Consider the following 27,898-nt stretch of genomic DNA (forward strand, 5'->3'; position numbering starts at 1 on the left):
TTGATACACAGTATAGGGTTTTATTGTTTATATTAAATCAAAAGGTAAGCACTATAACATATACATCACAAACCAAAAAGCCTTGTGGTGTAGTAAATTTTATATTTGAAAAAATGAGAAGATTTAAAATGACATATTACAAAAAAAGTAGTAACACTAGTGGACAAGAAACATTATTTAAATAATAGAACTGTACATTTTCTTTAAAAGGTAACAAAAAACAAAAACAAAAACAGAACAAAGCCAAAAAAAGAGAGAAAGAATCCTTCAACAACACTACACATCAACAACAATAACATTAGCTCTAACATTGGTATTAAAATCTGGGGGAAAAAAGCCAACCTACAAGCCTGAAAATAAGCAAGAGAGTAAAAGTATAAACGAAAGCAGAGAAAAATCGAACAGGGATAAAAACTCACAGTATAAGTAGCGTGTCACAAGGGGTCAGAGGTCACAGAGGGACATTCTTAGAAGTAAGGCAGCAGAGGTCAGCCCATCCGGAGGCTGGGAGACTAGCAGGGAGGCAGGGTTCAGAAGAACGGATACATTATCAAATGCATTCAGGCAGTGATCAAGGTTTCATGGGTCTGGAAAACAATCTGGCCAGAACAGGAGACTGGAATGACCAGACCTAGACATGCTTTACCCAGTCTTTCCTCATTGCACACAGTACATAAGCTATCAACCTTTATACAAGGTAAAAAAGCTGATATGTACTGATAAGTACTGTAATTGAAATTAATTACAAAACTTTTTTAAATAAAAAAAACAAAGTGAACCTGTCGCAGAGCTGGTCCAAGGCTTCAGACGTGTTTTTTTGTGAATAGAAAGTGCTGGAACCAGAGAGAATGTTAGGTGTCCCAAGCACCAGAGAAAAATAAGTGTCATGCACACTTCGCACAGCAAGCACGCCAGGTTCACAACTCTGATGACGTAGCTGCTATGACACCTGACATGGGTGAGACGGAACAAAGATAACACCCAATGCAGCAGTACAACTATGCAACGTAGAGGACGTCTCCACTGCAGTAAGACTGAACCAGTGTGTGAGAGGAAACTAATGAGTGGACTCAGACACGACTGTTCTTCTCCGCTCATCTCCAGCCTCTTCACTGTGGACATCGCACACATATTGGTCTTGTTTTAAAAATTCAGTTATAGAAACATATTGTACAAAAATCTGAAGAAAGGGAATTACAATCTAGATAATAAAAATGATCATTGCATAATTTTAGCCGGTTGCCTGCTCAACAGGCTGCCTCTACGATTCACTTGTTCACAGATTAAAAAAGTGCATAGCCAAACAAGCAAGTTTGTTACTTTCCCTGGGAGGAGACATTTTTCCCCATCTCATTTATTTATTTTTACTCTAGAATGCACTTAAAGTTTCAATCCATTTAAAATCTCATAGCATCCTAAAGTAAAAATGCATCAGTTGACCCTAAGGGGGCACTAAACAGCAGAGCCCTGAATGAACGATGTTATTAGGGAAAAACAAACATTGAGGCCTTTGGGTTATGAAACAATTAACCATATTCCCTAAAGTATGTGTATTTTTAGCTATATTATCATGATATATTATCACACAGACTAAGATGACAATGTAAAGCCTCACCTCAGTCTGTCCTGACTATGGCTTGATTCATTCTCAAAAAGTGATCTTTGGGTTTTAGGGTAAAATATATGCCATAAAATATATGTATTTATTTATACTGTAATATATACTTATATATATTATCAAATTAATATTCAATCCACAGAATGGGATGTGCTCAGTGCAAAAATATCATACAAGCCAATATTATACCGGATGTCCACAGTAACTACTTTTAAGTGTTCAAAATAAAAGCAATTCTTTGAGGTCTCGATTCAACCATTACTGGGATCTTCACGACAGCATGGAGAGAGGAAGAGGGGGTAGTGAGTCAGTCCAGTGCGAAAATTATCTATCCACAATTAGCAAAGAGTGTTCCCTCATTAAAAACCAACAAGACTATACACATAGAAAGAGCGCATTACAAGTCAGTACAAAAAAGGTAAAATAAACAGTTTCTTATATAATGGATATACACGTAAAGATAAACAAGCTAAAAACAAACCTTTCCTTTCCATGGTTTAGGCTGTCACAGCACTTCCAGACACCCACTCTCCTGTATTAAAAGGGAAGAGGTCCTCATAACCACCACTAACAGCCAGAGGTGCCCCAGACAGTGTCTGGAGGTCAGTCTACTGGTGTCTGCAGACAGGGGCAACTGTATCTATTCATGTTGTGACAAGAAAATAGATCTGGTCGCAACAATATCTTTTAGTTTTGTAACAAAAAGCTTTTAAACTTGTACTCTAATATTAAGTATCGTTGTCATATTAAAACTTCTTTGTAAACGGTTTGCCCTTTTAGTCTCGTTGGAAAAATACATTCTAGTCAGACTGCAATTAATGAGGCATTTTTATATACTGTGTATATATATATATTTACTTATTTTGTATGTATATATATATATATATCTGTGGCAAACAACTTTGTAAAAAAAATATACTAGGCCTGTGTATGCAAGGAAAGACGTAAAAAAACAATGCTTCGTCCAGACTGACGGCTCCTCCCAGTCTTCATGTGTACCATGCCTGGTGGGTCATCAGTGGCCTTGGCAGGCCTGGCTGTAGCCTGACCATGTATCAGTATTGGGGACAAGGCAGGCTGGTTGGCCTGGCACAGCCCTGCTAGTACTGTATGGCATCAGAGCAGTGCTGGCCCCCCGCGCTGGTGACGGTTTTGTGTCCTCAGGGGAGGAGGGATGGTGGGGGGTCAGAAAGTGAGGAACATTGGTGCTGCCAACACACACTCTCCCCGAGACGCCGCTTTGCATGGCGATGGGCTTGCTGTGGGCCGTAACCACGGCAACGGTGTTGCCATGTCGCCGGTTGCCGTGGTGACCGGGCTCGCCATGCCTGCACGTGGCTGTGAACACACAGCATGGGGTGTGTCTTCATGTGTGTGTTTGTGCGTGTGAGAGAGACAGAGAGAGAAAGAGATATATAGAGAGAGAGAGCGCTGGAGACTGTCAGGAGGACAGGCAGCCTCTCTGGGGTTCACAGCACCCATCTCTCCCCCTAGAGGGCCCCAGGATCCTGCTGCTATATAACCCGGAACAGCACATCTGACAGAGAGACGACCACGCAGAGAGCTCCAGGGCCGAGCCCCTCTCTCTGAGCGGGACTGTCCCGCTCAGAGAGAGGGGTTGTCCCGCTGGGACTGTCTCCCAGTCTTCAGAGGGAGAGCTGCTTGACCGTGGCGGAGGAAGATGGACAAAGTGGGAACGTGTACCTCTCTCCCTCTGGGCTGTCGTGCTCCAACACCAGCACTGCTGCAGGTTACAGGCTCCCAGGCCTGCCTCAGAGGAGAGGCTGCACATGGAGGAAAGGGATGTATGCGTGTGTGTATGCGTGCGTGTTGGTGTGTGTGTGCGTGTGTGTGTGTGTGTATGGAGTAAGCAGATGTACAGGATGTGTGCTGCAGACATCTCTTACGGTGAATGATTACACGGGATGTGTGAAAAGGTTCACAATGTTATTTGTAAACAGGGTCTGTTCACATGTCTGTTCCTCTGTCATGGTGCGAGTGTGCAAGCAAGTGTGCGCGTGCGTGTCTGCGTATTCACATTAGTCTCATCTCAGTGGCAGTGGTGGGCGAGCGCAGCAATGGCTCCAAGATCAGATTGTCTGCATGCATGTACTTCTACAATTGTACACGTGTGTGTGTGTGTGTGTGTGTGGTCTTAGCTGTTGATGTTTGTGTGTGTGTGTGTGTGTGATTGTTTTCACAGTCTATCACTGCGGAAGCTGTCCTCCACAGATGGGTCAGGCAGGACCATGTCAGGGTCACTGAGCATGCTCAGTCCGTCCAGGCTGAGGGGCTCGATGCGCAGCTCGTCCTCCAATGGGAAGCCTTCGGAGTCGAAGCACTCTGGGACGGCAGAGAGGATGCTGCTGATGTCCTTAGACAGGCTGGGGTTGGAGTCGTCTGGAGGGAGACGGATCGTGGTCAGCGCATGGTGCTCTCTTCTACTAGGCCTAAACCCTTTTATCCATTTGGATTGAATTGGACCTTTATTTGATTCAGCAGCACAGCATTTAAAAGTTGCATTGACACACAAACGACAGTACAGGCATTGAAACATCCCCCCCCCCCCCCAGGCCTACCTGTGAGGATGATATTGGGCACCCCTCCACTACAGTTGGAATACAACATGTTGGGCCTCATCTGCAGGTCCTGCAGGTTGCCGTGGGAACCGCCCAGTCCCATGAGGGCGGCCTGCGAGCAGTAGAAGGAGGAGGGGTCGAAACAGGAGCCCCCGGCCATGGAGCTCATGGCGTTCTCCAGCATGTTATACTGGTCCAACTGGGGAGAGCAAAGGCACCATGACCCTCTGCACACCAAGAATATCCATACCTCTCTGTGTATCACAAATAGCATTCATACTTGTCGACTGATGCTTGGATCCAAAGACCAAACGAGTGCCTATGGACCAGTTAAGTCCCACAGCCACGTGACCTGTCTGATCTCTGCTGAGGTGCGAGCACAACAGTGAGTGCTCTTTGAGAGGCCTTGGAGAGGAGAGAGAGCCTGCTGCGTCATGTTCCCCCCCTGCCCCCGGCCCCCTGCCCCCGGCCCTCTGGCTTACCTGGTAGGACAGGGTCTTGGCCTGGCGACTGGAGAACTGGGTGTCCATGAAGGGGTCGTTGAAGAACGCTGCCATGTTGTTGTGCTGGGAGAGACCGAGGAGACGACACAAGACAGTTAGGAGCATGTTGGTGCCCAAGCAGCTCCACGCAGGATCACTTTGAACCCCGATAGGGGATATGGTTATGCAGGTATGGTTATATGGTTATGCAGATCCTAACTAAGTCCTCCTGGGACCTGTGTGTGCTTCTACAAACACAACAGGCAGGCTCCAATCAAGCTCACTGACTGATGATTGGGCCAAAGGCCTGAGACAATTACCATCTCCTTTTGAACATCGGATTTTGGTCTCTGTTACCAAGAATTTTGTATTCATTGAGCAAAGAGCAGAGCATTAGGTTTAGTGGATGTGTTGTGGAAAGGGGTATGGAGCACTTTGTGCAAGGGACCAATCAGGTGAACAGGAGAGGAGAGTTCACCAGAGACAGAGAGATCAGTGGGGTGCTCAGAAAGCAAGCCTGGAGAGACTATTAATATCCCTGCCTCTTATCCGACCACCCAGACTGCCAGACTCTCTCTCTCACACACACACACACACACACACAGAGGCAGGCACACACACACACACACACACACACACACACACACGCGCCACATTAAACCCACAGAAACAGAGAAAGGGTGGTGGGATAGGAGGGGGTGAGTGGACATGAGGACGGAGCCACAGACAGACTGCTCTCTCACTCACAGGGCTGGAGTTGAAGTCCAGGGGAAGGTTCTGGAGAGGGGAAACTGGCTGCTGCTGCTGCTGCTGCTGTTGTTGGTGATGGTGTTGTTGTTGTTGGTGATGGTGTTGTTGGTGGTGATGTTGTTGTTGTTGACACTGCTGCCCCCCCTGCCCCACTGTGTGCTGGGTCTGCTGGTAGAGAGGATAGGGAGGGGGGGGCTCCATGGGCATGCTGCTGGTGTCCAGAGCTACACCCTGGGCAGGACACAGGACATCACAAAGCTCACTATGTAGCGCTGATGGGGGGGGGGAACATGCATGCTCCTATGTGTATACCTATCTGTGTGTGTGCTTTACCTCTGTATGTGTGCATGTCTGTATACCTGTGTATGTGTGTGTGTGCGCGTGCGTGCATTCGTGTATTCATGCGTGTGTACCTGTGTGTATGTGTGTGTACGTGTACCTGTGCGTGAGCGTGTGTGCACCTGTGTGTGTGTGTGTGCGTATTCCTGTGTGTGTACCTGTGTGTATTCCTGTGTGTGTGTGTGTGTGTACCTGTGTGATGGGCAACAGCGAGGGCGACATGGTGGGGGACAGCTGCTTGGCCAGGCCCCTGCGTTGCTCTGCCCCGGGCGAGAGGGTGAGGGGGCTGATGGGGGCGGGGCGCCGCCGCGGCGAGCTGCTCATGGCCCCCGGGGGAGGGCTGGAGAGAGACGCCAGGCGCAGCGACGAGTGGATGGAGGGGTTGCTGAGGGACGAGTGCAGCTGGGAGTTGCTGAGCGAGGCCTGGATGGAAGGGTTGCTCAGAGACGAGGACAGGCCTGGAGGACGAGAGAGAACCAGAGACGGTGTGAGCCGGACAGCTCGGAGCGGTACTGATGCCAGTCAAGGATCAGTCCCCCCCCCCTCTTTCTGTCTTGGATTGAAGGAGGGGGGAGAGAGTGGCTGTGTTAAGACACGGGCCTGGGAGACAGCAGACAGGATATGATATGTGTTCTGTTATCCAGCCCTCTGTCCAAACCACACCCAAAACACTGGGACTGAATTATTCACTCTCCAACTTTAGTGAGACAAAGGGAGACAGGGAGAGAGAGAGATTAAGAGATAGAGAGGAGAGAGAAGGGAGGACTGAGGGAAATAAGGGCGGCGGAACAGAGCAAGAAAACAGAGAGCAAAGAAATGAGCTGTTTGTTTGAATTCAGAATAGGGCCAAAGTTCATCTGAGTCTTGGTTCTCCAGCCAGACTGAAAGGATGCATAAAAGAGTGTATATAACACACACACACACACGCATGCACACACACGCACGCACGCACGCACGCACGCACACACACACACACACACACACACACACACACACACACACACACACACACACACACACACAAAGGAGGAAAGCCAGAGAGAGAGCGGACATAGCCGTGATCGGATAGAGAGTGGAGAGGGAGGAGGCTGGGGAGACCGAGACGTCTCTCTACGTTCACATGCTTCAGAGAGCTGCTCCACGACACACAGCCTCACCACAGGCCCCAGCAGTACCAGCTCCAACAGCTCACTACCTGAGAGAAGAAACCATCAAGGGGAGCCCCCATGGGATCACTACACACACACACACTTCACTCAAACCTTGATCTAAACACACTCATTCAAAACCTACATCTAAACACCAGACACACACACCCACACCCATAACACCCTCAACTAAACACAAAACACACACACCCATAACACCTTCAACTAAACACAAAACACACACACCCATAACACCTTCAACTAAACACAAAACACACACACACCCATAACACCTTCAAGTAAACACAAGTCACGCACAATACCTTCACCTAAACGCAACACACATATAACACCATTACCTAAACATAAGCCGCCCCCCCCCCGCCCCCTGAACCCACCCTGGGTGCTTCCTATACCCAGGTGCATCATGGCGGCGGGCAGGTTGCCGGTGCTGCTGCCCCCGCTCAAGTTGGGGCAGGCGCCCCCGTCCTCGGGGTCCAGGGGGGTGGGCAGCGGGGAGGGGAAGTGCAGGTTGCTGAGGTCCGGGAGAGAGCCGCCCGTGTTCAGCGAGCCCTGGTAGTGGGACAGGCCAGCGTTCTGCTCCGGGGACGGAAAAATACTGGGACAGGAAGGAGAGAGAGGCGTTAGAGACAGCTAGGGGACCGGGCTGTGGCGCTGCGAGGCTGCGAGGCAGCTTGGAGGAAGCCCTGCAGGATGGCATGGTGTGGAGTCGTCCTGACTCACTGTACTGACTAGACTGCTGTCAGCACTGACCACAAACACCCGAGAACAATATTGTGCCTCATATGGCCGCCCCTCTGCCAGGCCTAGTCCTGCGTCCAAACAAACAGCAACAATAGCAGCCTCACACGCCAGTCGTTCTCCCTGTGTGAGTCAGCAGGACGAGGCCTGGGCAGATCCTGATTCACTGCTCCCTGAGTGTACTCTCAGACAACACAACAGGAGGGTCCTAACTGCAGCTGAGTAATGAGGAAGTGCATCAAACCACCCTAACCTTCATTGCTCACGTATTTGTTTTGTTTTAATCTTCTATTACACTATGTGGGGGGGGGGGGGGGGGGGATAGATATGTTCATGGTGTTTCATTACGATCTTAATGACTTACTTGATTCCAGGCACTTCACAGGATTTGGGTCGCGAGGAGAGAGACTGGACCTGGAACAGGTAATGATCAGCGTGATTACCCAGAGTCCCCTGAGGCTGGCCTGTGTGGCAGCCTGCTGCAGTGACCGTCTCGGCATGCCGGGGGGCTTACCTTCTTGGCCTCCCACAGCTGCTTGGGCAGGGGCTTGCTGACTCCCAGGAGCCCCTCCTCGTTCGACAGGGAGGGGAAGGAGAACACTGTGGACACAGGAACACACAGGCCTGCCGATGGTCACAATGGAACACAGCCAGATCAATGTACAGCTCGTCTGGGCGGGGGGACAGGCTGAGACACAGGTGTGTGTGTGTGTGTGTGAGAAGCGAGAGAAAGCAGGGACAGGCCAACTCACCATCACCAGAGCCATCCACCTCAGCCTCGTTGACACTGGCTGCTCCCCAGGCACCATCAGATCGAGAGACCGAAGGAGAGACAGAAAGAGAGAGACAGAAGAAGAGGCAAACGGAGGGATGGATAGAGAGAAGGATTAAAAAAACTAAAACAAGACCCATAAATCAAAGTGTAACCCCTTCCCCAGGTGCCCCATGTATGCATGTAGGGCGTCACTTCCTCTGACTAGAGAGCCCGGTCTGGGTTGTTAGTATATTAGCGGTGTCTCACACACAGGCTCAAATCACACTCTATCCTTAAAGGCTGCTAGACATTGCAAAAGCAAGAGGAAGTGATGGAGGGAGAAGAGAGAGAGGAGTGTGTGAGAAGAGAAAAACAGAGAGAGAGAGAGAGAGAGAGAGAGAGAGAGAGAGAGAGAGAGAGAGAGAGGAGCGGAGTGGGGGGCAGGGCAGAGCAGAGCACAGGGCTGGGCTGAGTGACCAAAGGCCCAGGGAGACTAGAAAGAGGACCATTGTTTTCCTGGGTCTCTATGATCCGAAATAGGACAGAAGCTCTTTCTCCTCCTCCTCCTCCTCCTCCTCCCCCTCCTCTCTTACCAACAGCAGGCAGGGCGCCAGACCAGCACTCCTCCTTCCCTCTTGTGCCTTGTCTCATTCCATCTCCCTCTCATTCCCTTTCTTCTCTCCAGCGTCACACAAAATATCTCTGCACATCTTTCTCCTTCTTTCCTCTTCAAGCCTTTTTCTCTGTGTGCTCTTGTAACGACCCTCTTCACTCCTCCCTTCAAACCCCGTCTCCTTTCCCTCTCATGCTCAGCGGTCTGTTTGTTAGCACGGTCAGCTCTCAGCTTGTTAGAGCACAGACACAACAAGAGCAGAGAGATGTCCCACACCGCCAGGTGACTCCACCTCCAACTCCATCACTGCTCACAGATGCTACTGACAGAAACCAGAAGAGTGTTCCTGGCCCAATCTACACTGACTGTGTTCCTGTCCCAATACTATACTCAGGTCTCTAGTCTAGAGCAGGGAAGGTGTCTGGTCTAGAGCAGGGAAGGTGTCTGGTCTGAAGCAGGGAAGGTGTCTGGTCTAGAGCAGGGAAGGTGTCTGGTCTGAAGCAGGGAAGGTGTCTGGTCTAGAGCAGGGAAGGTGTCTGGTCTGAAGCAGGGAAGGTGTCTGGTCTAGAGCAGGGAAGGTGTCTGGTCTGAAGCAGGGAAGGTGTCTGGTCTGAAGCAGGGAAGGTGTCTGGTCTAGACCAGGGAAGGTGTCTGGTCTAGAGCAGGGAAGGTGTCTGATGTAGAGCAGGGAAGGTGTCTGGTCTGAAGCAGGGAAGGTGTCTGGTCTAGAGCAGGGAAGGTGTCTGGTCTGAAGCAGGGAAGGTGTCTGGTCTAGAGCAGGGAAGGTGTCTGGTCTGAAGCAGGGAAGGTGTCTGGTCTAGAGCAGGGAAGGTGTCTGGTCTGAAGCAGGGAAGGTGTCTGGTCTAGACCAGGGAAGGTGTCTGGTCTAGAGCAGGGAAGGTGTCTGATGTAGAGCAGGAGCCTGTCTCTACTTGTAGTTGTTTCCACTTCATGTGAGGCAGCTCAGGGCTGTGTGTTCATACACCATACAGGTGTGAATGCCGACAGTCAAGTAATAACAAGGTCATAATCATCCTACCGTCAACCATTCTAGTGGTTGCAGGGGGCGTAATAACATGGCATACTACATTAAGCTAAGGCCTACCACAGCAACCCGGGCCCTATTCCAGCCCGCGACCTTTGCTGCAAGTCATCCTCTCTCTCTCTCTACCCCCCCCCCCCCCCTTTCCTGTCTTACTATTATTAATAAAGCAGAAAAGCCTAAAAAAACATTGATTGAGAAGTGAGCAGTTGCGCCCACCTGACAGAAAGGCTCAGATGAGTGTGCGGTGCAGGCAGAGCGGCAGAAACCAAACACCCTCAGCCTTGTCGGCGTGTAGAGATTCTGTTTGTATTTGAAACTCACGCTTGGACCGGATCTTTGGACAATATCCTGTTTAAACTTGTTGGCTAAACAAAGGCAGTAGTAATCCACCACAGGGCCCTACAGAGAGCCTGTCAGCTTTCCATGCAATAAAGATGTCAAAATCACCTCAGCTTCACACGGGAGCAACACGCCTTGTCACTCCAGCCCAACAAGGGAGGGGGGGGGTCTGAGGAACATTTGCGCTCCCAAAACAAAATCATGTAATATAGCGGCAAGCGCCAACTGAAGCACTACACGGATATTACCCTGGTCAGAGACAAAGCTCAGCGCCAAAGCTCAGCGCCAGCCATGGACAAGCATCTCTTGAGCATCCATTTTGTGTTTGCAAAGTGAGCAGAGCCGGAGAGATGAACTGTGTTCTCTGTTAATAAGTTACTTACAGAGAGGAACACAAACACCACCGTGATTACCCTGACGGGAGCGCGGCGCTGCTGCAGCCCGCTGCTGCAGCCCGCTGCTGCAGCCCACTGCTGCTGCAGCCCACTGCTGCTGCAGCCCACTGCTGCTGCAGCCCACTGCTGCTGCAGCCCACTGCTGCTGCAGCCCGGCGCTGCAGCCCACTGCTGCTGCAGCCCACTGCTGCTGCAGCCCGGCGCTGCAGCCCGGCGCTGCAGCCCGTCGCTGCAGCCCGGCATGTACGGGAGCCGAGCGTGCACACGTGTGTGAACGAGCCAGACAGTGAGGGGGGAAGGGAGGGGCGTGAGCGAGGGGAGTGAGCGAGCGAGGGGACTGAGCCTCAGTTGAAAATCTTCCCGTTTGGCTAAGGTGTGGCTTCTTCTCACCTGAGCATGTGCCATGCTACACTGCTGCATGGTTCTGTGTGTGTGTGTGTGTGGGTGTGCGTGTGCTCTCACCGTTGCGCTGGGGTGGCCCTCTGCCCATCTGCTGGTTCATTCCGAAAGGATCCTGGGGGTTGGGGTTCATGGCGCTCGTGTGCAGCGCAGAGTCCGAATTGGTTCTGTGTAGGAGGAGAGAGACGGGGAAGAGGAGGAGGATGTTAGTGCCGGGACACGCTGGACCCGGACACGAGACTGCCTGGCGCACTGAGTGAGGGACTGAGTCATCCTGGTCAGAGTTCTGCTCTGCCTACACACTCCTGTGAACCCTCACTCTCCTTTAGGCCCTGCTGATAAGAACACACACACACACACTCATTCGCTGATTCATTCATGCAATCTCGAAACGCACCTTCGCTGGCACACACTCGCTCGATGAGGACCTCGGGCACGCGCGCACTCATTCATTCATTCATGAACCCGCTGCGACAAGTGGCCGCGCGTACACCTTGGCACTCACGTGCCTCCCTTTCACTCGCTACAACTGAGGGCTTTCTCGAGTGCTCTCCATTAAGCTCCAGTGGCTGTGTTCCTGCCTCTCTCCCTCTCTGGACATGTCCCTCTCCTAGCGCTGGCTCAGTCACCCCTCCCTGTTGCCCTCAGACATCCCTGACCTGGAGACAGAAGCTGACGCTGTTTTCTCATTCGACCCATTTCACGAGCCCCGCTGATTGGCCGAGGCCTGTGTGTCTGTGTTTGGTGGCGTCAGGAGGAAGAGAGAACTGGTTAAAGGAAGGCGTGAATCAGCTGTGGATTCACGCCGGCGGTGTTAGTGGCAGCACGGGGCACTGTGGTGTCCTAAAGCTCAAAGGGTTAGTGAGGAAAAACGATTGATTAGTGCTGCATTAAAAAGAGTGAGTGAGAGAAACGGAGAGAGAGATGCAGAGAGAGAGATGCAGAGAGAGAGAGAGAGAGAGAGAGAGAGAGATACAGGGAGAGATAACCACTCAGACCACAGTAGAGTAATGTTCTGACTTTGCGACCCTGTGTATGAGAGCCTCATCTGACAGAATAAATAAGCGGGGGAGGATCAAGTGATGGTCGGGATGAGGAGGGTCCTGGCAGAGCATCACAGAGGACAGAGACAGTCAGAAGAGAGCAGAGTGATAAAGTGGTCCGGAGAGGCCGGTCTACGTGAGAGAGAGGAACGACTGTAGAGGTCAAAGGTCACCTGTTGAGCTGTGATATTAATCTAAACCCAGGGCGTTTCTCCTCAGTCCACGGCTGCTGCTCCCTTCAGAGACAAAGAGAGACCAGAGAGAGAGAGATACAGAGATACCAGAGGAGAGATACAGATAAAAATACAAAGAAAGACCAGAGAGAGAGAGAGAGAGATGTACAGAGATAGAGACATGACAGACATTTAGAGGAGGACATCCCAAGACGCTTGTTGGTTACTCCCCCTGTACTGGGTTCAGTACAAGAGAGTAAGTGAGAATAAATCATACATAATTGCTACACACAAATGATCCAGACAAACTTGCCCCCTGAGAGAGTGAAGAGAAAAACAGGTGCAGTAGATGAGGCACTGTAGAACAGTGCTTCTCTAACTGGGGGCCACAGGAGATGAGAGATGCACACCGCTAAAAAAGGAGGATGGAATTCTAAGTGTGTATGTGGGGGGGTATCACTGCAGTAGATTGCACAAGAAATCAGAAGCCGCCCCCGTCTGATCACAACCCCCTGGAGAGATAGGTTTGTCTGGCAACAGGCACAATACAAAAGTAAACATGTGATCAAGTGCAGTCCTTCTTCAGCCCACAACAATGGCAAGGGAAAAATGATCTTCAATGGAATTCTGCCACAATGTGTCCAAGTACTGAAATAAAAATTAAACACACAAACACCATCTTGATTCCACATGAAGGAACCTTCAAAACTCCAACTGATGTCGGCGGCATGTTTTCCTGGCATGCAGATTGCGTGATACAAGACTGAAATGATTTTCCTTCAAACCAAGACAACACAGCTCTATAACAGTCACTTAGTCTTGAGGTACAGATGGTTCTAACCTTGAACATACACACACTGCTGTACAGTGCTGTGCAGTGTGTGTCAAGACAGCTGGACTCAGTGAACCATGAAACCCAGATTCTCTCCCAGTTAGAAAGCTGTCCACTGTGGTGATCCCACAGTACCGCTGTGCCGCAGTACCACATACCACAGCTGGGAGTCAGATGGCTGAGCGGTGAGGGAGTCGGGCTAGTAATCTGAAGGTTGCCAGTTCGATTCCCAGCCGTGCCAAATGACGTTGTGTCCTTGGGCAAGTCACTTCACCCTACTTGCCTCGGGGGAATGTCCCTGTACTTACTGTAAGTCGCTCTGGATAAGAGCGTCTGCTAAATGACTAAATGTAAATGTACCAGCAGTACCCGAGCCCTCCCCTGCCTGCAGTGGATCCTCTCCCCTGCCTGCAGTGGATCCTCTCCCCTGCCTGCAGTGGATCCTCTCCCCTGCCTGCAGTGGATCCTCTCCCCTGCCTGCAGTGGATCCTCTCCCCTGCCTGCAGTGGATCCTCTCCCCTGCCTGCAGTGGATCCTCTCCCCTGCCTGCAGTGGATCCTCTCCCCTGCCTGCAGTGGATCCTCTCCCCTGCCTGAAGGGGACGCCCGTCCCCACCCTGGGAGGACCATCACTGCACTTTGACTCTTCCTAATCGGTCGGGGGAGAGGAGCAGGGGTAATAAAGGAGGGCCACACCTCTCCACCTGTCATGTCACAAGGCTGGGCTCGCTTATCGACCTGCCCGCACAGCGGGCGTTACATCACCTGCAAAACCTACCTCTAGTGATACCTTGGGGATCACAGTGGGAGTGTGACACACACCCAAACGCACCCAATGCTAACGCAAGAGACGTGGGCGTGCTGGTGAAGGTACAGAGAAGGCTCATCAGGACAGGGGACCTGGTCAGACTGTGCAGCGCAGGGCTATAGACTGATGGTTTAAGCCTCTTGTTCCGTGGCATGCATGCTTAATGACCAGGACGCAGATTTGATGTAATCAGTACCGCAAACACACGCAAGGAAACAGCAGGGCAGGAGAGTCCGGCAGGGCAGGAGAGTCTGGCAGGGCACCAGACAGACAGAGCTGTGTGGCCGGTCCTGTTCCCCCCCACCCCCCCCAGATAACAGCAGCTTCGATGCACATTTCCAAGTGAAGCTGTTTGTCCCTCCCCCTGCGCTGCTCTGTACCAGGGCTTAGCAGCACAGGCCATATGGCAGACCAGCCATCCCTCCCTCCCTCCCCTTCACTCTCGTTTCATCCCAGAGCCTACTTACCTCCCCTCTCTCTGCCTCTACCTACACATTCCTCCCTCTCATCCTACTTTCTGTGTATTCCCACTATTACCAAACGGGACTCTTAGAACAGGGGGAAAATATATATATATCTGCAAATGGTAAAGACAGGTTTATGAACATAGCCACCAGACGATTAGAGGTCAAATGGTGCAGCATGGAGGATAAACACAGAATCAACACACACACACACACACGCACACAGAGATTTACACTCCACCCAAGCAGCCAAATATCACTCAGGAGTGGAGGCATGTGGTTCCATCCATCTGAGAGCCTCTGTTGTAGTCTTTATTCAGCTGTAGCATGTTGGGGCAGGCTGCTGCTGTGGCACTCATCCTGGGATCTGATCTGAGACTATCACAATCCTACTCCATTCTAGAAAGTAGAACCACAATCCCACCAAGCTCCATTCTAGAATCACAATCCCACTAAGCTCCCTTCTAGAATCACAATCCCATTCCAGCTCCATTCTAGAATCACAATCCCATTCCAGCTCCATTCTACAATGAGAATACCCCCAGACACATTCAAGAAATCAGAATCCCACCCAGCTGCATCTAAAGGAGCGCATGGCTGTGTGATCCCGTCCTCTGGGCCGCGTTTTTTGGATGCCGTCCCCAGAGAGGCCAGTGTAGGAAGAGCTGGCCAGTGATGGGTGGGTGGGGGTGGAGGAGGGCGTGGGACTGGAACAGAGGCAGTGACCCCAGCTAATGACCCAGGCCAGCTGTGTTCTGTGGGGATGTCTGTGCTCAGGCCTCAGGACCCAGGAACCAGGACAAGACAACAGCCTCTGGCCAGGCACCATTGAAACTACAGGTCCCAGGGGAGATGTGTTCTGCCGGTCTGCTCCAAATACACACAACCCAACCACAAACTCCTTAACATGGAAACGACAGGGTCAAACAGCCTTATATAGTTCTACAGCAGGGAACAGGAATTCTATTTATTCGTTTTAGTATTTTGACCAAATGAGAGAAAAAGAAATGACAAGCTAAAAATAAAAAGGGCATCAATCTTTATCACCGATCCGGATTTATAATCTGTTGGCCAGAACAGTGAGAGGCTTTGTGAAACGTTCCCTTGCATGTCTGCGGGTCCCGCAGCACTGACCCCCGGCCGCTCACAGGAGAAGCCCGGGACACTGTGTCGCACCGGCCCAGCACTTTCATCACGTACCCTCGAACACCCCTGCAAAGCAAACACGCATGCATCGCTCTGACACGCTCCCGCTGTCTATACACGGGATCTGCAATCCCTCTCCCGCGCTCTTAAACGCTGCCTCTGACAGGCCACTGCCTCTGACAGGCCACTGCCTCTGACAGGCCACTGCCTCTGACAGGCCACTGCCTCTGACAGGCCACCGCCACACGGCCGGGCAGGAGCAAGCCTGTGGTACACGGACGAGGGCCGGCGCCGAAGGGGTTAAAAAGGGATTTGTGCGCCCGGCGGTAATGCAATGCAGATGTGGCCGGCTCTGTAAACACTTCCCCCTCCGCTCTCTCTCCCCGGAGAGAGATCAGCGGAGCATCTGGCTCCTAGCACGGCCCTGCAGGACACGTCTCTCCGAGTCTCGTCACAAACACCAGTATATCTGCAACCCCTCACTCACAACACAGTCCTCTCACTGGGGGGGGGTGGGGGAACACCTAGGTGTGTGACCCTCGAGGTCAAATCCAGAACAAGGGTCTGCTTCAACTGGGTGCAGGGTCAAGTCAACTGGACACACACGGGGGGCAGCCGGGGGAGCGCTCGGAGCAGCTGGTGGGGTTGTGTGGAGCTATGCTCCCGTCGTCTCAGATGAGAGGGTGCAACTCATTCATAAGCCTGCACAACTCGCACATCTCTGCGGTCAAACTGGGATGCTAGACATTTCTGGAGGTGTTTTATGGTGGTAGCTATATTCTCCGCGTCAGATCACGCATAGCTGGAATGACCCATGTGACCTCAGAGGCTCCCAGAATCCTCATCTCCTTCCGATGATTCGTTTACTCTACTCTGGCCCTGGTCTGTCCTGGCCCTGGTCTGTCCTGCCCCTGGTCTGTCCTGGCCCTGGTCTGGTCTGATCTTGTAGTCAGCCCTGTCCTCCTACTTCCTTTACTGCTGCATGAAATGAAATACCATAAATCCACCACTACAAATAACCTAAATCCAGCTCAGTGACTCAGGTCTGGCAGGTACTGTCGATCGGAGAGGGATTCAGCCTTCCTCTGCTCTCTGAACAAGAGCTGCAACAACACACACACCATTAAAGATTTAGGCTACGGGACCAAGACCAACCCAAATTGCTTTCACAATGCAAAGCTTTAGTTTTCCTTAAGGCGATGGAACAGACCGGCTGGGATGAGAGCTGAACACGACAAAACTACGAGCAATCCTCAACACGGAAAAAACGAAACAGAACAGAGCCCGTTCCCTTGTCAGGCGCCTGCCTGGTCCAGAATACAGCCACTTAGGCTCCGGAAATGAATTCAACCTATGAACACGTACCACTAAAGAACCGAAGCAGATGGACGAGGCACCTTTCCAAGGTTCCTGACCTCGGACCTCTTAAGTGCACAGTGAAAGCCCCAGTTGCAGGGGGGGGGGACAGTGTCCACGTAACACAGCGATGTGGCTCCAGGGGCACTGAAGGTGGAGGCAGATGGTAGTTCCATGCTGCTGTGTCTAGTTGCTGAAGGCCACACTGCAGAACCAGGAGGCTGGGGCCAGTCTCATGGGGACAAGGAGAGCTCCATTCCCAGGGGATGGACAGGCCGCTTCAAAGGCTGTGGTTTGAAAGGCAACATGTGATGGACGCCTAACAGCGGCCCACACAGGGACTTAAACATCCTTATTTTCTTTATGTACATGTTAACATTCAGCAACACCGTACAACCGTCTTCACATGAATAACACACGTCACATAGCTTTTGTTCCTTAGTTCTCATATCAACTTTATTGCCTTTGGTTTACCATATCTTTGTTTGTTTAGTTTCAGCCTTTTTGTTACCTCTTTCTTTGATCATCATGAGGGCAGCATGGCTGCCGTGTTCCAGTAAAGGGTGTCCGACTGGAAAACATGATGCTTAAATGGGGTTCCAGAGTGGATGGGAAGCTCCCATCCCTGTCTGGGCTGTAGGGGTGTTTGCTCCAATTTTGCTCCGATTATTAAGTGGGAGGATGTATGGCGTCCCCTCCCTATATTTATTGTGGCAGCCCAGGCTTATATCACTGTGAGAGGAGCAAGCAGAGGGGAGAAAGGAAGAACCAACCTAGAAGGAAGACCTCTGTGCGTATGAGGCATTGGTTGGTTCTCATGTATTGTTTTTATCTTCACTACTCGGTTTTATTTACTTTGTCCATGTGTTCCATCCGTTCAAATGTAAGTAATAAACCCCTGAATATTTTGCACCCTACTCAGTTCTCGTGTGCCTTCTTGGTCATTCCCTCACACAACAGAAGGACCATAAACACAGTATTCCAACCAAGCTTCCTTTTTAATACAATAACTTGTATTGATTCCTTTGTTAAGGCGGCAGACTGCCTGCGACACTTGCCTTTCTCATGGCCATGCGTATCCAGAGAACCTGGACTGTTACACTCATGACATCATGTTGGTGTGATGTCGTTCAAGCAGGCCTAACATCTTCTTAAGGCTCAGAGAACCACTGCTTGCCAATGACCTGTTATTTTCTTTTTTTCTTTTTTATAATGGAAACAAGTGGTTACCAAGCCAACATGTTCTACCAGTTCTGTTAGAGGTGGAGTCACTGGCATTTGCCTGTTAGCACTAGAACCATGTCACCTAAGCCCTACTGAAAGGGGTTAAAGCAGAGATAATTACAAATACAAATCATTCTCATCTCCAAAAATATTAAACTGACACACAGTTTAGGCATGGTTTTTGTCTTAACCGTAATGGATTTGAAATGATTCATAAGTTAGGATTAAACACATGCTGTCTTTCGTAAGGATCCACGTCGGACTGAAATGCATTTCCCAGCAGAATTCCCTTCTAGGAGAATCAAGTTATCCGTTAGGCTGGTCCACACTGCTCTGACCCAGAGTGGCACATGGCCCACCCAGCGGTCTGCCTCCGTTCTGAGAACACAAGGTCACGGGCAGAGTCTGTTCGCCCAGTCAGGAGGCTCCGCGGCCAACCTGTTCTCTGCTGTCAACAGTGATATGAGGGCGTGGACCCCATTCAGTTTTACAAGTCGTTACTGTACAGTCAACATGGAGGCCAGCGACGGGCTCTGGGCTGTGGCTCAGCTTCTGCAGTGCAAGGGAGGAGGAGGGCGGAGGGCTGCTGGCCGCTTGCCAAGCCGACATTCAAAACACAACTGCGGAGAGAGGAGGCAGAGAGAAAGAGGAAGGACAAAAGGGAGAGCAGAGAAAGAGAGAGCGGTAAAGAGGAAGGAGAGAGTAGGAGCGAGAGCACAGAAAGAGAGAGAGAGAGAGAGAGAGAGAGAGAGAGAGAGAGAGAGAGAGAGAGAGAGAGAGAGAGAAGAGGGGCATGGCAAAGCCTTTTATTGCAGGGCTGTAATTCACTCCCTTGTAAACACAGGAGAAAAAACGTCCAGTAATTACACCACCAGCTCTGGGTAGGTAGAACCAGGCAGTTTAACTGAAAACAAGGATGTTGTCTGCACGGGCACCTTAAAAACAAGCCAGCCTATCAGTTAACATCCGCCAGATGTTATTTGTGGTTGGGTAGGAGACAGTGAGAGCAGGGCAGCCTGGTGCTGTGGACTGGCTTCACCCTGTGACAGTGTGGAACCTGAGTGCCAGCAGGATGCTGTTGCATCTGACCTTTAAACCAAAAGGCTATCTGTCAAAAGCATCTTTGTAGATTCAGCCTTCCTGAGGCTAGCATTGCCTGTCCAATCAGCTGTGATCAGTTCATACACCTTAAGCATCTCCGAGCAGACGATGCAAATACAAACATCCCCTTTACAACTGCAAACATCAGAGAGGTTGCGCAATTCACTTTCCTTCTGATTGACTCAACCATACCAAGGTAGTCATGACTCAGCAAATACAGGCACACACTCTTGAATCACTGCTAACAGGAGAGAATACAGGAAGTTGTTTCTAGTAGTGACTGAGCAAGGGGAGGAAGCACTCACCTTCTCCAGTTGTTGTCGGGTGGAGGGGACAGGTACACGTTTCCATACGGCGAGCTCTCCACGTGGGCGCAGTCAAGGGAATCAACAGCACTGAAACAGCTTAGTGACTCTAGCAGCAACACTTAACTCTGAAACGAGCATTAGCACTACAACAAACATTGCAGACACTAAACAGTAACTTGAACCTCTACAGTTATATGATGCTGTGTATGAACAGGGCATGATTACACAGAAAATATGCATGGTAGCCTATACGGGAGAGCAGGGAAACATGTCGAGACAAATGGACCGTTTACAACGTGAATGCTTGTGAACATGCGAACACACACACACACACACAAAAAAACGTTCAAGTGGGCGACAATTTAGAGTGGACAATACCGCCGTCTTGTTCAAGAAGTCTGAGAAACAAAGTCAGCATTATAGCCCTGGTATTAACTGCCTGAGCCCAGTTCCTGTCTTTGTCTCTGGGCAGTACAGATGAGGTAAAGTCAGAGAGGGTTTAACCAACAGTGGGTACAGTGCTTTCTTTAGCATGTTGTTGTTTTTGCTTCTGCCTCTCAGCTCTGTTGCCAATCTCAGGCCTTCAGACTGGACTTGTGTCCCCTGAACATCAGCACAGCCTGGCTGAACCATGTCTTCTCAGCTGACAGTAGGACTCCCTCTACCCCTGCCAAGCCCCATCACTGCTCACTCACTCCGAAGCCAGAGCATTCAAGAGACAAGCTCCCTCGCTTTGAAAAGAAACACACGCACGCCAGGAGGAGCCGAGGGGACGAATTGTTTGGACGGTCCAGTAAGGCAGCAGATGTCAGGATCCTGTCCGACAGGTTACCGGAGGATTGTGTGGCAACAAACAGCCGTCATCCCTCCAGACAGCAGGGTGTGCTCTCTCTGACGGGCGGGTGCAGGAATGACTGCATGACTCACAGGCACACTGACAGAAACGCCACCTGCTCCAGTACCAGGGTAGATCGCGCCTCAGAAGGTTGTCTAACAGATCCCTCCTTGGGCCGTCTGGGCACATAACGCCGACAGAGGATCTCTCTCTCGGTGCTGAGGGACGCCGTGGTGATCATCTGGCTCTACGGCTGACATCTCAGTGTCTGAATGCAAACAGATGGAGCCAGGAGCTCGGGAGGAACACAGGCCAGCACCAGGAGTCACTCGTCAGTAACACACATGGTCTTGTTCCTCAAGCCGGAAGGCATGGGAGGACTACAGTGAAGATCCCTTTATGCCAATTAACTGTGGGTTGCCGAGAGAGAGTAAATAAGAGAGGGGGGGAGAGAATAGGGACAGAGAGACAAAGAGAGGGCAAGAGAGAGAGAGCCTTGTCAGGTCCCTTCCACCACCTGAGTGTGTGTGACATCACCAGGCTGGTGGTGGTCCCAGGCCCAGGGAGGAGTGAACATGAGGACGGGCACAGAACAAGCCCACTCTGCAGCAGAATCAGGGGCCCAGGCCTGGACGCAGGAATCATTTCGCAGAACGGAATTCACGAACCGACGCGATCAAAAAGCGACAGCGTGTGCATGAAAAGGAGAAGAGCTCCGACGTGAAGCGTCTGGCAAACGCTCTCCTTCACCGCCTGTCTAGTCTTGGCAGATACAGTTCGCCTCATTTGTGAAAAACAAGCTTCCACTGTGTGGGACATCTGGCGCCTGCAGAAAAAAAAAAGAAGAAAAAAAAAAAGAAGAAAAAGAAAGAAAAAAAAACCTTGGAGTGAAAATCTAAGTTGGCCAGCAGACAGTCCTCTGCCCAGCCTCTTCCCTCCCCCAGTGTGAAGATCATATGCTGCACAGTGCTGTCTCAGTACCACACACACACGCACTTCTCCCCCCCCTTGAGAGATTTTGACTCTTCCAGTACCGACAGAGTCGTGAGGAGAGGGAATGGGGGGTTAGAGTTTGTGTTCATACATACGAGTGGGTCCCAACTCAAAGTGAGTAATTCATTTTCATCATCAACTCTATAAACTCGGCATAAATTAGCAGCTCGATGGGAACACACTTCCTCAGCAGAACCTCTGTGAAAAACTATTGGTTGAATAAATAAAAAGAGAGGGTTGAGTGTGTTCTGCAGTGAAAGGAAGCTGCTGGGTCCTAAAGAGAACCCCAATACAGGGATGGATATCCCAAGACATGGAGTGTAATGTCAGGCGCTGGAGGGCTTGCATAACAATCGGTCTTCTTCTACCTGTCTCACCATCATCCTGGGACCTGTCTCACCATCATCCTGGGACCTGTCAGGATGATAGGACAGGGAAAGGGTGCCCTTTTTGGAGCAAACACACATGAGCACTACCGCTTTGCTGCTTTGCCACCGGGAAAAGCAAGCAACCTTTTCGAAGAAGCCGATTGTCGATACACGCATTAAGACTCGCCATATACTGTCCACTCTCTGAAGATAACAGCCCTCCAGCCCTTCGGACCACTCTCACCACCACACTCCAACCCCCTTATTCAAGCACAGTCCTCTGGCCCAGTTCTTGAAAGTCAAAATCACACGCAGTACATAACCACAAACACAATACTACATAAACACATGCATGAACACACACACATACACAGTGTATTCCATTAAACCAAAAACATCCCTCCAAAATCTATCCCACTGTCAATGTCTAAGCCTTGGTAGGCTGCACTGCAATATATTGCTGTACATGTTATCATAATGACTAACTCTGCGCCTAGGGCCTCAGCATCTACCCACACTAGCGAAGGTCAATGAACACAGAGATACATTCACACCACACACAGCCAAAATCACCCACAGCATGAAGAAACTGCTAACTAACAAGAGAACGCAGTTTCTAGTGTCTAGATGTTAAGAGCATGTAGGCTTCCTTGGAGTACAGCCTGTGAGATGTGTCAGGTGTGCCTTTCAAAGGGGGCTGACAGGGGAACATTGAAGGAGCACAGGCTTAGGAGGGAAGGCCAAGCTGAGTTCTGGTTCAGGGAAGGATATCTGCCGTCCGTGCTTGTCGATGGGTCGCCGGTGGGGGGAGTTGATGCGGTTGCGTTCTCTGTGGACCCTCTCCACCAGACCATGGTGACGCGTCCCACGGACTGAGTCCAGTCCTGCTTGGAAACCTCCCTGAGAGAGCAAGAGACAGAGAGAGACAGAGACAGAGGAGACAGAGGCAGAGAGAGAGAGAGAGACAGAGACAGAGAGAGGCAGAGAGAGAGAGAGAGAGAGGCAGAGAGAGAGAGAGAGAGAGAGAGAGGCAGAGAGAGAGAGAGAGAGAGAGAGAGAGAGAGAGAGAGAGAGAGAGAGAGAGAGAGAGAGAGAGAGAGAGAGAGAGACAGAGAGAGAGACAGAGAGAGAGACAGAGAGGGAGACAGACAGAGAGAGAGAGACAGAGAGAGACAGAGAGAGACAGAGAGGGAGACAGAGAGAGACAGAGAGAGACAGAGAGAGACAGAGAGAGGTTAAAAATATGGGTAGATAAATAAGAAAAAACTTCTCCCTAAACAGTGGGCGAAAGAGAGGCCAGCGAAAAACAGTGACAACTGGAAGTTAAATAATTAACCGTTATGAACTGACAACATGAAAACATACATTTTGCTGCAGCAAATTCATGCACAACACAAAGTCTACCCTTTGGCATCCTTCGGCAAACCACTCAAACAGTAAAGGCCATCCAATCATTAAAAAGTAACCATTAACAAATGAATACAATTAAGTAGTCCCCATTGAGCCCTGAGAACATCCCTGGGGAGACTGAATGGACTCCATTCTGAGAAAGGCTTTCACTGGACTGGCTTTGGTTTCTGCAGCCAATCTCAGTCCAGGGATCACTGCTTCACTGCTAAAAGAGCCTTTCTTCCAAGCAACAAGGGCACTTTCACCTGGAGCGACTACTGTATCCTGGGCTCTCCTTAGAGGACTGACACGGATACGGGCCGGGAGCTACTGAGAAACACTGCTTGTATCACATTCACCCCAGTCTTCCTGATGGGACCAGAGCCCACTCCAGCCAGAAGATCTAAACAGCACACATGCTCTGTGTAGCCGGTCTGAGTTGGAAGAATATCTGAATTATTTAGCATCCCCAAGGCAGCTTTGCATTTCTGAAACAACAGCACAGAGATGTGCCGTGCCTTGGAGAGGGAAGAAAATCAGGCGTAATCAGAGCGTCATGTGGTTTAGCTTCTCTGGTCTTAAGAAACTTTAGCCTTTGAACAAAACCCCTGTTTCTGGTAAAGACAGTTATTAAAAGTGAGTGTGTTTCCAGAAACAGTCATACTATACTGTCCTTTTACAGTAAACGCCTCTTGATGCGGGGGAACTGACCAGGATAGGCACGTTTTACAGTTTATTTTTCTGCCACAAATGTGCATATAAGTATAGATGGTGATTGTTCCCCAGCTGTGAACATAGGCTGTGAGTAGTGACCTTACAGTGGGGGGTGGGTGTAGTGCCCTCTAGCCCCCCCCCCCCCTGTTTCAGTTCTGGGGCCAATAAGATCTGAGTCTCACCTGGAAGTCGGTACTGGCATTGCCTATCTGGTTGACGTTGGGCAGGGAGCCTCCGTAGTACTGGGCCCTTGTCTGAGACAAACGAAGCTGCTGGATCTTCTGAAACTGCACCTGTCAAAACACCAACACACCATGGCCATCACGATCTGGGTAGACTACAGAAGTCTGTCAGCAAACATGGCACACACAGACCTCACAGAGAGAGAGAGAGAGAGAGAGAGAGACAGAGACAGAGACAGACAGACAGACAGACAGACAGAGAGAGACAGACAGACAGAGAGAGAGAGAGAGAGAGAGAGGAAGGAACAGATGAGAATGAAGAGAAGGTACAATACTTCTCCAGACTGAACATGGGACTGTGAAGCACACTCAATTCTTAGAAATGAACTTATGGTGTTCTCTAAACCACTGCCACAGTACCACCGTTCAGGTTAGAAGGGCCCACAGAGGAACCACAGGGCAGGGCTTGTTCTGCCAAGGTAAGGTAAACACAGTCAATTATCAATTCTGATCAGGAATAGGCAAATCAGTGGGGGATTCTTCCTCACACTAGTGAAAGGACAAAATTTGAATCTCAAAGACTGACCTCATTTGATGTTATCAATGAATTTACACAGACTGGAAAGACCATCTCAGAGAGAACAAAAGTGTCACTGATAGTTGATGTCTCATTTGACAAAGTAGAATCAGAAACTCAAGATTCTGATAGCAAAGCAATAATATGTTTCATATTCAGCTATGAGGGGAAATACAACAATATTGGAATATTAGTCAAGGACTGCAGGTCTCTTAGTGATCCCTCTTTGTGGAAACAACCTGCCGCCCACGGTGGTACACAGAAGTATCAGTTTACATTCAAGTACAACAAACCTTAATTCAATGCCACTTAAGTATTTTCAACTCAGTCTTCCAGTCACCGTTGCGAATGTTGAAGCAGCTATTTCTAATTCTGGCTGTTTGCTGGCAGTGTGTCCCATCCCCTGGCTCAGCCCTGGAGACAGAGCCCACTCACTGGGCTACTCTGTCTCCCCAGGGTCACTGACAAGTCATACCTTATGGACAGCTTAATTTGGTGTAGCCCCAAGACCACATCCTCTTTAACTGCACATGTTCAAACTCTCTCTCACTTTCATAAAAGAAGACTATTGTGAACCAAAGGCATGAAAGTAACTTGAATAGAACCCCTCTATTTTCCCTGGAGACTGTTTTCATTTCACAATGTTTGTACAGTATGCATTCATTTTTTATGAAGGTGAAGACCGAACCTAAAAGCATATTTTCTACATATCAGTAACGAAGTAGAAACTTGCTTACTACCCATTCACCAAATCTACTGAATACTGTGTTGTGAATCAAAAGCATTCCAGATGAGTTGTAGCCTATTTGTGGCTGTGAAAAACCATAACAGTTCTTGTCAACACAGGCAGATAACATGGGAAAAATTATTTGTTTAATGTGCACTTGGAATAGCATGATAAAATGACTCACTAATTGTCCTCCTCCACACCTATGAACCTATTAATACTACATGGTGAAATTAGTGAGCTAGAAAAACGTGGAATAGGGCTGGTGCAACAACCTAAGACTCAGTTCAAGCGTCTGCTATCAATGCAAAGATGCCCATGCCATCTTTACTACAGACCTGCAGCCCACTACACAGAGCAGAATTACACGAGTCATCAAACATCAATCCAATAACACTGATAATTTTCCTTTGGAGAGAGAAAAAATATGTGGTGACCTTGATGCATATCATAGAGAACAGCAGCGGGAGTGTGTGATCCAGTGAAAAGCTATTTGAGAGTTGAAGCCTAACCATTGAGTAGAATTAATTGATGTGTCTTGTTGAATTGCGAGTGAAGCAAAACAGTAAAGTAAAAGCAGATTGCGTAAAGGGTGATTGTTTATAAAAAGCAGTCCTAGTCAAACAAACTACACCCCAAAGAATCAAGAATTAGATTTGAACAGTGTGAGTGACAATAGTTATTATTTTGAAGTATTTCCTCTCACACTGGATGATAAAAAGGTCACAGTACTTGAGATAATTATACACAGGAATTAGGATTAGCTAGGTGTAGCAGTTTCAACAACAAACCATTGGACCTAGACATAACTTTTTTTCTATGCGTTTGATTAGGATGGATTTGCTTACCCTTGAGACAGTGAGATCTGTCATAAGCTGTTCGAAGGCCCGCGTCTCTTCCGCTTGTTTCTGGTTGTGTAGCGCAATCTTTTCACTGAACTTCCTCGGGTTCGAACCACCCGAGCCCGGTGATCCGGACATTGTGTGGGCCGCAGTTTCAAAACTTTACTTTGAACTTGAGGCGAATCTTTGAAGCACAGCGCACCAAAAACGAATCAGTTATTGTTGACGATGTAATAGTCCATTTCTTTGTTATCCATCACTGATGTTACAAAAACGTAGTGAAAGTCGTCAGATTCGATGGCCACATAACGACGCTGGATACAGTAGCTGTCACTCAGCTGTCACAAGTTTGTGACCAGACTAGCTAGCTAGTCAGCTAACTAAGTAAACAAACGAATTGTCGCTTTTACCGCTACACGACAGGCATAAAACTTAGCGAGCTATCTAGTGGTATAATCGATCAAAGTTAGTCCTCTGGGTTAATCGCATTATATATACTGCAAAGCTACCTGTTTGATTGCAATAGCTAGCTAGGCTAGCTAACCGAGCTATTCTCAATGAAGAACAATTTATTTGAATCTCAATCCGCTCGCGTAACGTAACGCTACCAAACTAGCCTAGCTTACTGCCTGGCCAAGCTGCTGTCACTGACAGTGTTGCTCCGTTTCCTAGCTTGCTAGGGGTTAAAATGCTTCAGAAAACGTAAATTTGTTTGTCAAATTGCGAAAATATCTACAGTTATAAGTGGACACGCACTGATCTTTTTTTCTTATTGTTCGCTGGTTTTAGAAATGGGGAAAATAGATTGCTCACTCCGTTCATTGATAATACTGTGATACGCAGCTGCGACGCGCGAGTTAGCTTGAAAGCTTCTAGCAAGCTACAACTTCTTTGCAGACGTTTTTGGTATTTCAACAAGTGTCCGCGGATTTGGTACTGATGTTACCAAATAATGATATATATATAAAAACAGCCTTCTTTTAAAAGGGAAAATCGTAATCCATCTTCTCAACAAATTCTAAAGCAGTGTTTCCAAATCCTAACTCCAGATAAATGTTATCGACAGATCGTGTCACACACAGCTACAACTCCATCAGCAACATCCATAGTAAATACATGCCGCGCTCTGTTGATTTATCTAAAACGAACTGACTTGAATCTTATTTTTGAAAAATCACGATGCTCTCTGTTGTTTAGCTACGCACCACATAACATTCCCCGGCCAAAAAAAAAGTATACCCGTAGCCTTGTAGTTACTGTAGTTACTCAGTCTCAGAACATTCTTGTCTGCGATCCTGTCTGTGCTGCTGCATGATAAACACCAGCTGGTTAGAACAACATAAGTACCAATATGGTCCACAAGAAGGCAGTGAATGACTGTTGAACATTTTAGATGATTGTGTAATACTACATGTTAACATGAAGTGAAGAAATACAGTATGTTGACTTTGTTTTACAGCGTGCGTGCCAGAGTGCCTGTGTAACCTGCTGTAGGCCTATATGTTTATTGTATTCACGTTTCATTCTGTCCCTTTACCAAAATTAGTTGTGTGCTAATTTAATGTTATACATTGTATCAGTTCTTTAGTAATGG

General features: G+C 49.3%; 1 protein-coding gene across 5 annotated transcripts; it reads right to left on the minus strand.

The window, feature by feature from the left end:
- crtc3 (CREB regulated transcription coactivator 3) lies at positions 1 to 27,629 on the minus strand. Of its 5 annotated transcripts, none has more exons than XM_062470553.1 (16): positions 27,544 to 27,629; positions 26,311 to 26,488; positions 24,159 to 24,269; positions 22,645 to 22,773; positions 19,675 to 19,736; positions 12,440 to 12,502; positions 11,287 to 11,390; positions 8,431 to 8,469; positions 8,193 to 8,278; positions 8,043 to 8,092; positions 7,315 to 7,535; positions 5,961 to 6,226; positions 5,427 to 5,660; positions 4,680 to 4,763; positions 4,198 to 4,396; positions 1 to 4,018 (listed from the first exon to the last, which is right to left on the minus strand). In XM_062470553.1, the coding sequence occupies exons 2-16, from the start codon at positions 26,440 to 26,442 to the stop codon at positions 3,816 to 3,818; spliced, it is 1,983 nt and encodes a 660-aa protein (XP_062326537.1). In that variant the 5' UTR covers positions 26,443 to 26,488; positions 27,544 to 27,629; the 3' UTR covers positions 1 to 3,815. The 5 variants fall into 5 exon arrangements, with proteins under 5 accessions (XP_062326537.1, XP_062326538.1, XP_062326539.1 ...); XM_062470554.1 differs by lacking the exon at positions 27,544 to 27,629 and adding an exon at positions 27,510 to 27,528; XM_062470555.1 differs by having other exon boundaries at positions 7,333 to 7,535; positions 26,311 to 27,610.
- Between the last annotated feature and the right edge of the window lie 269 nt (positions 27,630 to 27,898).

This window comes from Osmerus eperlanus, chromosome 10 (assembly GCF_963692335.1).
Source record: "Osmerus eperlanus chromosome 10, fOsmEpe2.1, whole genome shotgun sequence".
NCBI classification, from domain to species: Eukaryota; Metazoa; Chordata; class Actinopteri; order Osmeriformes; family Osmeridae; genus Osmerus; species Osmerus eperlanus.

What these genes read in the sequence shown, in the direction of transcription:
- crtc3 (XM_062470553.1), bottom strand. Translation starts at nt 26,442, where the DNA reads ATGTCCGGATCACCGGGCTCGGGTGGTTCGAACCCGAGGAAGTTCAGT. An exon ending in GGGTATAGGAAGCACCCAGG is followed by an intron (nt 6,227 to 7,314) that starts GTGGGTTCAGGG and finishes CTCGTCCTCCAG; the next exon opens with GCCTGTCCTCGTCTCTGAGC. An exon ending in CGCTGTTGCCCATCACACAG is followed by an intron (nt 5,661 to 5,960) that starts GTACACACACAC and finishes TGTCCTGCCCAG; the next exon opens with GGTGTAGCTCTGGACACCAG.